Raw genomic sequence first — 13,132 nt, forward strand, 5'->3', positions numbered from 1 at the left:
GCCACATTCCATGTGCTTATTAGTTGTTCTACTGTTAAAAAAAAAAAAAGGATAGCCAGCAGGGTCATAAAAACCCTCAATATATTTGCAAATTGATTTTTCCAGAGTACACATTCAGTGTCTTGGAATTATAGGCAGTATTCTTGGACTCATTTCCTAAGTTCACTTATGAAAGAAAAATACCACCCTGGAGAGTAAAATGAGGCTTGCAGTCAAATCACTGTTCTTTCCATCTGACACATTTAGTTTGCTTTATGTTGAAGCTATTTTCACATTCATATGAATGCTCCTGTTGAGTTTCTCTTTCCTTTGAGTGGTGTAGCAAATGAGCCAAAGCCAAGCCAACTGCTTTATGGAGTGGATTATTTATCATTCTGATGTCTCTTGTATATTTTTGACAAGTCATTTCTGTATTAATTCGCTCTAAATGACCCTGGAAGCCTAGTATTTTCACATATTTTTTGGTGTCATTTATTCACAGATACTAGGTATATGTTACTCTAGAAAAATGGCTTCGCTGGTGTAGATAACCTTTTTGGTTCTTTCCTACTCAGAGTCTGAGTCTATGACTGAACAAGTTATTAAACTTTTAGGGGCATACTAAAGTTGACAGCTAACTAAACTCTCTTCTAGTTTTATTGATCACTTAGAATTGCCTAAACAGAGTAATTTAAGCTGCAAATTCATGCTTAGTGTTTTATTAATCTGCCATATAGCTAAAGCAATCTTTTTTTTTTAACTGATTAACAAAGTTGAGATAGTTTCAGGTGGACAGCAAAGGGACTCAACCATACATATATATGTATCCATTCTCCCCCAAACTCCCCTCCTATCCAGGCTGCACATAACATTCAGTAGAGTTCCCTTGTTGGTTATCCATTTTAAATACAGCAGTGTGTACATGTCCATCCCAAACTCCCTAACTCTACCTCCCTCCAAATTATTCCCCCTGGCAACCATAAGTTATTTCTCTAAGTCGGTGAGTCTGTTTTGTAAATAAGTTCATTTGTATAATTTCTTTAGATTTCACATGTCATACAATATTAGTCCTCTGTCTGACTTGCTTCACTCAGTATAACAATATATAAGTCTAACTATGTTGCTACAAATGGCATTATTTCATTCTTTCTAATTAGCCAAAGAAATCTTGAGAAAGAAGAACAGAGCTAGAGTTATGATGCTCCTTGACTTCAGACTATATTACAAAGCTCTAGCAATTAAAACAGTATGCTACTGGCACAAAAACAGACACACAGATCAATGGAACAGACTAGAGAGCCCAAAAATAAACCCACACACTTATGGTCAATTAATCTATGGCAAAGCAGGCAAGAATATACAATGGAGAAAAGACAGTCTCTTATAAGTGATGCTGGGAAAAATGGACAGCCACATGTAAAAGAATAAGAATAGAACATTTTGTCACAACATATAAAAATAAAACTAAAAAACTAAGAATAGATTAAAGACCTAAAAGTAATACTGGAAACCACAGAAGTCCTGGAAGAAAACAGAATACTTTTTGATATAGACTGTAGCAATATTTTTTTCTGGATATGTCTCCTAAGGCAAAGGAAACAATAGCAAAAACAAGTGGGTCAAAATAGTGGATAAGGAAGATGTGGTGTGTGTGTGTGTGTGTGTGTGTGTGTATGGAATGGAATATTTAAAAAGTGAAATTTTGCCATTTACAACAACATAGATGGACCTGGAGAGTATTATGGTTCGTGAATAAGTCAGAGAAAGAAAAATACATATTTTTTTTTAGTCCACATATAAGTAATAACAGAATATAGCAAAATATAGACTCACAGATATAGAGAACAAACCAGCAGTGACCAGTAGGAAGAGGGAAGGCAGAAGGGACAAGACAAGGGTAGGAGATTAAGAGGTACAGACTAATGTGTGTAAAATAAATAAGCTACAAAGACATATTGTACAGCACGGGGAAATATAGTCAATATTTCACAAAAACTTTAAATGGAGTATAATCTATAAAAATTTTGAATGGAGTACAACCTATAAAAATTTTGGATCACTGTGTTATGCATCTGAAACTAATATTGTAAATCAGCTATACCTCAATTAAAAAAAATCTCTATATATGTCTTTTACTAGGTTCAGCTGTAAGATATGAATAATGGGTGGGTTCATTCCAGATGTTGCTTCACTGATGTCATCCTTAATTTTCTCATCTCTCACCCTTGTCATCTGACAAAAAGCAATTCATGTCACTATCTCTTGATTCAGCCTTACTGTCACTACCTCTTATAATCCTTACTGCCCAAGCCAGCATCTTCAGTAGTTTAATAGGTTATCTGCTCATCTATTATTGCCACTTCTCTTCATTCTGTGCCTTGCAGCTAGAGTAAGGGATGCAAAACCTAAACTTTTAGTGGAAAGAGGCTTATGAGACCTGAATCTTTCCTACCTCTCCAGACACAATGCCAAAACCTTCCACCAGCTGCACTGACCTGTTTTCCCTTGTTTCTTTCTCCTTCTGGCCTTTGCAAAATGCTGTAGCCTATGCCTGCAAGGCTACCCCAAACACCATGCAATCTCTTCCTCTTTATCCAGCTGAGCCCTAATCACTCTTTAAAACAGCTCAAGCGTCATTTTCTCAAAGAAAACCTTCCCTGTCACCCCAAACAAGGTCAGATATCCAGTTAACAGGGTTAAGAGTGTGGGCTCTGGAAGCTGCCTGTTAGGGTTTGTATTCTATTTCTGCTACTTTTTATTTAGGTGACCTTGGGCAATTCTGAGCCTGTTAAGTGGGGATGATAAAGGTGCCAATCCAAGAGGACTGACTGTGAGAATCAAGTGAAGGGTACACCTGGAACACTGGACGAGGATGTACAGCAAACATTGTTATTTCCAGAGCTCTCTGCGGTTCCTAGGAGTTTTCTCAAAGCCTTAAACACTGAAACGACTGACTACCAAGAAATCTCCAAACGTAAGGTCAGTGAGGGCCAGTACCTCCCTAGTGTTGTTTACCAGTGATTTCCCAGTGCCTTAGGCAGAAAGCCTCATGGAGAGAAAGTGAAATCAATCCTTAAGTGAATAAATAGGCAAATAATAAGAGTTTTTTTGGAGGTGGAGGGATTAAGAATTTCTTTGGGTCTTAGTTACAGTCACCTCACATACAAAATTTGGGGCAACGAGACTGATTTCTCAGTTCCTTATGGCAGCACTCCAAACACCAGGATTCTGGTAACTGGGGAACAGCAGATGAATGGAAGTGGGAGCTGGGATCTCTTTGCTCTTTGTTTCTGGGGGCTAAGAAAACTCTTGGTGAACAGCCCTAAGAACTCATCCAGCTATGTCTCACAGACTCACAAAGAACTTTTCAAAGCTCTATCTGCTTTTTCACCCCATATGGGCTTTCTAATTATGGTTCCGTAGGAAGAACTAGCAAAAAGTAAAGTTCAGAAAACAATGTTGAAGGAAGACACCTTTCTTTCTGAAGAATAATTCAGACAACTTTCAACAAAGCTCACTAAACATTTTAACTTACAAAACACAGTAGTCCCATTAGCCTCCTATTTAATTTGCTTTGCTTATACAAAATATATTAAGTAGTATATAGGGATTTTGGTCACTTCATTTAAACTTGGCAACCAAAATATTTCAACCAAAATTATATTCTCAGATGCTGTTCTGCAAAATTGGTGGGAAACTGAATCAATACAACTTTCCAAGTACATTTATACGAACTATTTGTTGCCAAATAACCTTCCTGTTAGAATGAATAATGCTATTGCATCTTAAACACTGAGCCTTTGCTCTTTGATCAATATTTACATTTGCTTCTGCAAACATCATTTACATTTAAACTCCTGACTAATTTGTGAAGAGAAAGTTTATGGACTGTGAGCCAGAGGCCATAGTTTTAGTGTGTGTGTGTGTATGTGTGTGGGTTCCCCTGACGGCTCAGTGGTAAACAATCTGCCTGCCAACGCAGGTTCGATCCCAGGGTCAGGAAGATCCCTGGGAGAAGGAAATGGCAACTCACTCCAGGATTCTTGCCTGGGGAAATCCCATGAACAGAGGAGCCTGGCAGGCTAGTTCATGGGGCCACAAAAGAGGCAGACACAGCTTAGCAACTAAACAACAACAACTGCATGTATACACAAACATAACAATGACTCCAGCTGCATACTGGATATTCAAAGCTGTAATTCCGTGAAAAAGAGAGGAAAGGTGGAGGAGGTATGGATCACTTATTTGGTGAAATTAGATGGGCTACTATTGTTGATTTGAGTACACTTACCACCTTGGTTGACTGTTACTGTTATGAGTGGCTCTTCTTTTCCACTTGACGGATTTCTTTCTTTGTCTTCACCTTATAACCTTCTCCCTGTTTTGAAAGGAATGTACATATTAGGATTTCATAGTGAAAGAGTTTTCATTAAAAAGCAGGTTCCGTTCTGGTTCCTTGAGGCTAGATTAGGGTAAGGGAGACACAGCTTAAAGCACTTTGTCACTTCATGTCCAAAAATACCATCTGTTTACCTTAACCACACAGCTCAGCAGCATCAAGGCAAGCTGGAGAACACCATCAGAATGGATACCATGTTACTATACTTTACAATCATTCATTCTATTAGTGATCAATCAAACAGCCTGTCCATTTCCTGTGAAGCTAGAAGAAATCACTAAAGCTCTCAAGGCACTCAAATCCCAGTTGTAAAAAATATTAGTAAGTTATAGTTTATGCCTTTTAAAGTCAGCAGAATGTTAAGCAATCTGTTGTAATGAGATGGAAATTTCTCAGTAAAGCACTAATCATAAACTAAACACCGTGGAAGTGCTGTCGAGCTGACAGACTTTTTCTTTTTTAATTCATGAAATTACCACACCCTTCCTCTTACTCCTGACAAAGTAGACAACCTTTTTCCATAACAAGACCTCTTTTCATTGAGCATCAAGGACACACTTCTCTGTGAGCAAAGTGGTTGCACAAATGCTCAGCTTTTAACCTACTTAAAATAGAAAACACAGTAGTCCTTCCAATTTTCTGAATTACTCCTTCTCAGAAATTTTCAGTTTACTTTTTTCTTATGTAAACACAAGTATTGAAGTTTCTTTCTTTTCTTTTTTTTTTAATGAAAAGGGTAAGGTCTGAGAAAGGAAAGAAATGAAAAATAACCAGAGATGTTTTCTCTGGGAGTTAGAGATTCATTTGCTGAGTTACGCTGCTCGATGATGACTTTGGTTCTTTAACTGGTACACTGGAGATGGGCTGTTGTTGACCCAGAGAGGAAAATCCTCTTCAGGTTAAGATGGGGGAGGGGGATTTGTATTCCCCTGTAGAATATACTGGAAAGAGAAAATGTTTAGATTCAATGTAAGGATCTTATGACAAGCTTTTCTATCATTCTGACTTTTAATTAAACCCTGTGCATCTGCTGGAAACAAGTGCTCTCCCTCCGGGTCCAAGGCAGGCACTGGACTGCAGGTAAAGTATTGGGCCAGGAGGGCTGGGGTGGGGGATGGCCGAGGGATTTGGTTGTGGTGGAGGGTTTTTAAATTTTCTCTCCCATGCTTAAAGAGGCACATTCCATCCTCCATAAATGAAAGTACTTTTGTGAAAACCCTAAAGATAGTAAAAGTATATGGTGTTAAAGAATGTTAGGAAGGAAAGTCTTTTTCTTTGACCCTGATCAAATACACAAGATGTCAAAAGCGGCAAATGCTTCAAGCTGCCACACTGATGCCAGGCTGTTAGCAGCATATTCTAAAGCGTTCACAAAGCTTTTATCCTCTACTTTCTTTTTGACAGTCCCTGTCCATTACCACGTCATCATGTTTTCTCTCTTGTGGGATAACAATTCGTCTTAGTACCTTCCGAGTGATCTGTATAGGAAGCAATAGTGAAAAGGAGAGCTTTTTCTCTTTTCTATTTCAAGAGCTGACACTACAGCAAATGAATAGAAAATCTAAACCGAAGAGAAGCATGAAATCCCATTGGTGATTACTTTTCTGGTGATGAGGTTGCCTTCTTCATCAGTAAACTGTTCTTCTGTGACAGATTCACCAGGAATGGTTTTTGCTTCCTCTCCCTAAAGGATGTGGCATAAAGATTAGCAATAAACTAGATGGATAGATCTCCACACCACTCCATACACCACACACATGCTCTGTGGAATTTTAGAAAAAGAAGGTATAAAACTTTACTTGCTATTCTAGAGCAAGGGGAGGAGACTGACTCCATGGAATTATTTAGCAGTCAACAACATTCAAAGCATTAAACCTCAAACATGTATAAGAATGATGGTTAGCAACAAACTCCAAGAAGGAAGAATTTGAAAATATGTAATCATAGAATGCAGTTATACATAGACAGACAAACAAAAAGGTTTTATTTTGTTGAAAAAAGATTTAGCTTTTAATGATTAGAACTCTAATTAGATTATTTCACTTTGAATAAATGTTTCTTCACTAGTTCTACCAAATCTCTCATTTTGGTGGATTGCCTTGTATCTAACTTGAATTGAGGTAGCACCCTAGTTGGGGTATTATATGCATCACTCTTTGTTTAATTTAAAAATTCCTTTACTGAGGGTAATATATACATTTTTTTTCAAGTACTGTGAGAAAAGTTCAGAGTACAGAGAAAACCTTTTTTTTTCTAGACTTAGCCTTTCATAAGTTGTATATAAGAAAAACTATGTCTGATGAAGTACATAGTATCAGAATGTCATCTTCATGTGAAGGAACCCTCTGTGATGACTGATTAATTACCTAAGGAATGTATGATGGCATCCTTCAGGTAGTGACTGCTAAAAAAAAAGGGAATACATCCTTAACTTGCCAAGGTAGCCTCATATTTTCCTGCTCAGTAGATTTAGAGGGTTCCTCAATACCTACTAGCTTTATGATTATATGATAACAAAAACCACTCAAAGAGTAAAAATAGGACTGTATTTATAACACATTACCTTCTTCACTGGTGTCAACATTAGGTCAGTCTCACCTAAGAGTTTTGGGGAACAAGAACAAACACCTTAAGTGCAGACCCACTTTAGAGACCTGCTGACTTGTAGTAAAACTTCTTGTTGAAGAGGTGACCTGGACAATGCAAGAGTGCTATGTACTATAGTTATTGTACCCTGTACTTTTTTCTTTTCTTTTTTTTTTCTAAAGGAAAAATGGCAAATCTTGAAGAAGACAGCTGAGTTTCTGGGAGAGTCAGGATTCTAACTCTTTTAATGTTATTGTCATGGGAAAGGTGGTAGTTCTGAGAATTTTGCCAGTGTCTGCCGATGGTGAGAAATTCTATGATTGTTTTTATTATAGCCAGTAGAAAGGAAGTTCTGGTTTAAAATAACAAAGACTAACTGAAATCTACCTTATTTTACTAACAAAATTCTGTTTTCTTTCTTCTTCTTTTTTTAAACAAAGTGATTTTGTTTTCTTATAGATTGTTGACTCCTAGGTCATGGGTGGGACATTTGACTCATTTTACCTCACTGGGGTACAGAGATGGGATGAAAATAAAACAAGATGTTTCTTGTTGCTCATGCTTGTTTACTTCATCTTGAACCTTGTTTATGACTAATTTCATTTAGCACAGTTAAGAGAGGAAAGGAAATAGAAAAATGTGTAGCGGTCTCCTGCCTGAATGCACTAAAATCTGTAACAAGTTCTTAAGGAGTATTATTCATGTTTTGCATGGTTGGTCAAGAGATACTTGGAATAACAGGCATGTCTGGCCTTGGGGTACAAAATGAAGCAGGGCAACAGCCAGAACACGCTGGTCAAAGCAAACATCCTTTCCCAATGACCCAAGAGATGAGTCTACCTAGGGATATTACCAGATGGTCAACACCAAAATCAGATTAATTATGTTCTTCACAGCCAAAGACGGAGAAGCACTATACAGTCAGTAAAAACAAGACCTGGAGCTGACTGTGTCTCAGACCATGAGCTGCTTATTACAAAATTAAGGCTTAAATTGAAGAAAGTAGGGAAAACCACTAGGCCAATCAGGTAAGAGCTAAATCTAATCCCTTATGATTATACAGTAGCAGTGACAACTAGATTCAAGAGATTAGATCTGGTAGAGTGTCTGAAGACCTATGGACAGAGGTTCATAGGAGGCAGTGACCAAAACCATCCCCCAAAAAAAGAAATGCAAGAAAGCAAAGTGGTTGTCTGAGGAAACTTTACAAATAGTTGAGGAAAGAAGAAAAGCAAAAGGCAAGAGAGAAAAGGAAAGATATACCCAACTGAATGCAGAGTTCCAGAGAATAGCAAGGAGAGATAAGAAAGTGTTCTTCCATAAACAATGCAAAAAATAGAGACAAACAGTAGGATGGGAAAGACTAGAAATCTCTTAAAGAAAATTGGAGAGATCAAGGGGACATTTTATGCAAAGACAGGCATGATGAAGGACAGAAATGGCAAGGACCTAACAGGAGCAGAAGAGATTAAGAGGAGGTGGCAAGAATACACAGAACTGTACATAAAAAGGTCTTAATGACCTGGATAACCATGATGGTGTGATCACTTGTACCTACAGCCAGACATTCCAGAGTGTGAAGTCAAGTGGGCCTGAGGAAGCATTACTATTAACAAAGAAGGGCAATGCCAAAGAATGTTCAAATGACTATACAATTGAGCTCATTTCACATGCTAGCAAGGTTATGCTGAAAATCCTTCAGCAGTATGTGAACTGAGAACTTCCGGCTGTCCAAGCTTGGCTTCAAAGAGGCAGAGAAACCAGAGATTAAATTGCCAACATTCATCGGATCATGGAGAAAGCAGGGGAGTTCCACTGACTACGTAACAGCCTTTGACTGTGTGGATCACAACAAACTGTGGAAAATTCTTAAGAGATGGGAATACTAGACTGCCTTACCTGTCTCCTGAGAAACCTGTATGCAGGTTAAGAAGCATCAGTTAGAACCGGACATGGAACAGTGGACTGGTTCAAAATTTGGAAAGGAGTATGACAAGGCTGTATACTGTCACTCTGCTTGTTTAACTTTTATGCAAAGTACATCATGTGAAATGCCGGGCTGGATGAAGCACAGGCTGGATGTTTTCTCTTGGAATCAACATTGCCGGGAGAAATATCAACAACCTCAGGTATGTAGATGATACCACTCTAATGGCAGAAAATGAAGAGAAACTAAAGAGCCTCTTGATGAGGGGGAAAGAGGAGAGTGAAAAAGCTGGCTTTAAACTCAATACTGAAAAAACTAAGATCATGGCATCTGATCATACCATTACTTCATGTCAAATAGAAGGGGGAAAAGTGGAAGGAGTGACAGATTTTACTTTCTTGGGCTCCCAAATCACTGCAGATGGTGACTGCATGAAATTAAAAGACACTTGCTCCTCACAAGGAAATCTATGACAAATCTAGTGTTAGTTGCTGAGTCGTGTCTGACTTTTGTGACCATGGACTGTAGCCAGCTAGGCTCTTCTGTCCATGAAATTCTCTAGTAAAGAAAACTGGAATGGTTAGGTATTCCCTTTTCTAGGGTATCTTCCCAACCCAGAGATCAAACCCATCAAACTACACTGCATATTAAAAAGCAGAGACATCACTTTGCTGACAAAGGCCAAAGCTATGTTTTTCCAATAGTCATGTAGGGATGTGATTGCTGAACCATAAAGAAGGTCCAACTTTATGAGTGCCAAAGAATTGATGCTTTTGAATTGTGGTGTTGGAGAAAGACTCTTGAGAGTCCCTTGGACTGCAAGGAGATCAAATCAGTCAATCCTAAAGGAAATCAGCCCTGAATATTCATTGGAAGGACTGATGCTGAAGCTTCAGCTTTAATACTTTGGCCAGCTGATACGAAGAGCTGACTCACTGGCAAAGACTGATGCTGGGAAAGACTGAAGGCAAAAGAAGGGAGCGGCAGAGATGGTTAGATAGCATAATTGACTCAATGGACATGAATTTGAGCTAACTTGGGGAGAGGAGTTAACAGAGGAGTCTGGCATACTATGGTCCATGGGTTGCAAAGAGTCAGGCACAACTTAGCACCTGAACAGCAACAATGGTTGGTTTTATATATTTAGGAAAAAACATTCTTTTACAATTAAAGGCTTAGAGTCAGCAGAAAACTCAAAAAAGGTCATGAAAGATTTCACTATAGTTTAAACATGAGTAAGTGAGATATGTTTGAGGTAACTAACTATTGGATACGTCCAGGTCCTTGAGTGGTAAGACAATTCTAGGATCCTAGGGAAATCCATTAAAATTGCCACTTATTAGAGATGGTTATAAATTGACTCTTCAGTGGGAAAAGATGCCAATTTTCAGACAGTCTCCGAAAAACATTTCTAGTAGGTATATTTATAAGCACAATAAATACATTTAAGTATATCGATTTATATTAATAGCCTTAGAAAAAAGCAAATTCTTGTTTATAAATAACAAGCAATATAGGTTGTTGAGATCTGCTGTGGTATGCAGGCATTGTTTCCTACTGAAAATTCATACTATTTATGTATAATTAAAGGTAAAGATACTTATCTTAATCTTAAATGGGCTCTAAATATGGTCAACTAGTGTCTTAATAAGGTGAAAATAAGTTTCATGATTATGTAAAACTCACTAAATTCGGGGAATAGATTAGATAGTAGTTGATTAGATACACTGGAAAGTTAGTAAGGAGTCACAAAATACATGTAAAAATTTTTTTTCATCTTTAATTCATCAGGTACATGAGAGGCTCTCTGAAGTTCTTGAAAATATTTGTACTTTTAAGTAAATAAAATTTCCATGCTACTTTTGGTAATGGCATTATTTTTGGCAATATCTCCACCTACTTTTTCCTTGCCTATTTCAAAGGAAAATTAGAGCACAGTATCATTCCTGGTAGCCGTCTTTATGAAGACTAGCTATACTTCCGTTTGGAAGTGCTGCATTTTAGGATTTCTATTTTTCTCTTCTTCTTAAATAACAACATGAAATGTATGAATTTGCTTTAATGTATAGAACATTAAAACCTGAACTTTCAAAAAATGGGATGAGAAAGATATATATATACACTTAGCAAATTGCTAAGCAATATGTAACCCATTTTTATATTCCTAAAAACCCACATCTTGGGGATCTATGTACATGTATATTCTATGTACACATACAAACTGTTATAGGTATATAAAACAATCTGAAGCTTGTGAACAACAGTTACCTCTGGTAAGTGGAATCGATAGGTTGAAATTTTTGTACTTTTGAATTGTTTGGTGGGGGAAAACATACATTTAAACTCTTGTTTGAAAATTGCTCAAAAGTAGAAATAAAAATATAGTTGAACTATATAGTAAAAATTCAGTTGTTTGAATCTTATCAAAGTTCACAATGTTTTGAATTAAAGTTTTTACCTTTGTAATCACAGAATTTGCAGAGCAAATAATGTAAACAAGCTCATAGAGACAGGTCAGTTGACTTAAACTGCTTCCAAAACTTTGAAACCATTGTGATATTATATTAGATATGAATAAATGAATATACTTATAAAATTTAAAAATCCCTAAACAAATGGGAAAGTTTGTTTATTCATTTCTTAGGGACTTGAGAATACTAAATAAAAAATATTTAAAAATTAGAAAGTGAATGAATTCACATATGAAATTAAAGAGAAAAATCATAAAATTATGCTTTCATCCCCTTTATTATACAACTTGAATGGCTATAAAGACAGATTTGCCTAGACCTGAGGTAATGGAATCTACTGCTTCCATTGATACATCTGACGAAAGCTAGCTCTGGAAGGGGGTAGCAACCCTCAAATAGTTTTCAGCTCTAAGATCCTAAGTGCCAAGGGGATTACTATGGCAAACAGTGTAAACATGCTGGTTCAGTCCAAGGTTGGACAGCCTCCATAAAGTAGGTCAAACTAGCATTCCAGCCCCATCAAACAGTTTCCAAGAAAGATAGCCCAATGCTGTCTCCTCCTATACTACTGGAAAAATCTAAGTGAACAAGTGCCTAATTTAATCTAGGAAAAGTTACTCCTTTTCATTTTGTCCTGGAAGAGAATACAGTCTTGTGGAAAAGGCAGGTAGAAGGTGTGTCACTAGAGGGCCAGGGGTTGGGTTCTGGTTCCAGAATTGTTAACATCCAGCTGAATGATTTTGGGTAAATCAGTTCATCTCTAATCCTTGGTTTTATCATCTTGGAGAAGAAATAATTTTAGTCTCAATGACTCCTTTAGGTCCTAACATTCTCATTTTATTTATTTATTTATTTTTAAACAGAGATGGATCCCATGTGACATTTACCATGTAGTACCTGCAGTCTCAAGCTCCTTTACATTACAAAGTACCAATGTATGGAATAAAGAGAAAAAGCAAAAGAAATGTGTTCTTTTTCAAGGGCACCCAAAAGCAGAAAAAAAGTAACCAGAAAGATTTCTATATATATAGCTTACAAAGATCTTTTGTTATACCTATTATACTTTCCAATTATAGTTATTCTTTAGCTTTTGAGTTTTCTATCACATATAAAAGACACTTCTCAAAGCTTGTTTAAGTGCTTCTATTATTTATACAATGACCTCTCCATTTATAAAATTCATTGTCTGATGATTCCACTCAACCTCCCTAAAATTACACTGACTTCAAGAAGTGAAGATTTGGAGAGCACACTGTCTCCTGTGTTTTATGAAACCTATAACATCATAGTGCATTTCAGTCTTTTAAACTTAAGCTCTTAATAAAAATGTTTATATATATATATAATTATATGTTATACTTAAATACATAAATAATTCATGCTAACAAAATCACTTAAAAGCTGACTTGCTAGTGCATGTCTAGAATTTTAGGAGACCAAAATAACCCTCATTGACTTAGGGAAGGGGTTGATGTTCCTGTTGTTTTGTTTTATTATTCTCCAGAGAAAAATTTCTCTACATTTTCATGCAGGATTATGTCTATTTCTTTCCATCATATGTAGAGGAGTCAACTCCTCTACTGGGCAGCTGTTATAAATGAATGAGGTGAATTTGATGCAACATGAGTATGTCATATGTTAAACATAAAGCCATTATGTCTGATTTGCTTTCTCTAGATGTTTTACTTTAAAATAGTACTTCTTAAAGATAGTCATCATGGGACTAGCAAAGCCTGAGCAGAATAATGACAGAATGCTTCAGAATATGTT

The 13,132-nt window shown here is 36.8% G+C and overlaps 1 protein-coding gene across 1 annotated transcript in view; it reads right to left on the bottom strand.

Annotated features, from left to right (window-relative positions):
* The window catches only part of ANK3 (ankyrin 3), a 366,098-nt gene that overhangs the window by 13,245 nt on the left and 339,721 nt on the right, over nucleotides 1-13,132 (bottom strand). The window contains exon 44 of the mRNA XM_065922389.1: nucleotides 4,271-4,357. Within this exon, the coding sequence (XP_065778461.1) occupies nucleotides 4,292-4,357 (66 nt within the window). The 3' untranslated portion in view covers nucleotides 4,271-4,291. The remainder of the gene's footprint in view (nucleotides 1-4,270; nucleotides 4,358-13,132) is intronic.

The sequence above is a fragment of the Muntiacus reevesi genome, chromosome 2, assembly GCF_963930625.1.
Source record: "Muntiacus reevesi chromosome 2, mMunRee1.1, whole genome shotgun sequence".
Classification (NCBI taxonomy): domain Eukaryota; kingdom Metazoa; phylum Chordata; class Mammalia; order Artiodactyla; family Cervidae; genus Muntiacus; species Muntiacus reevesi.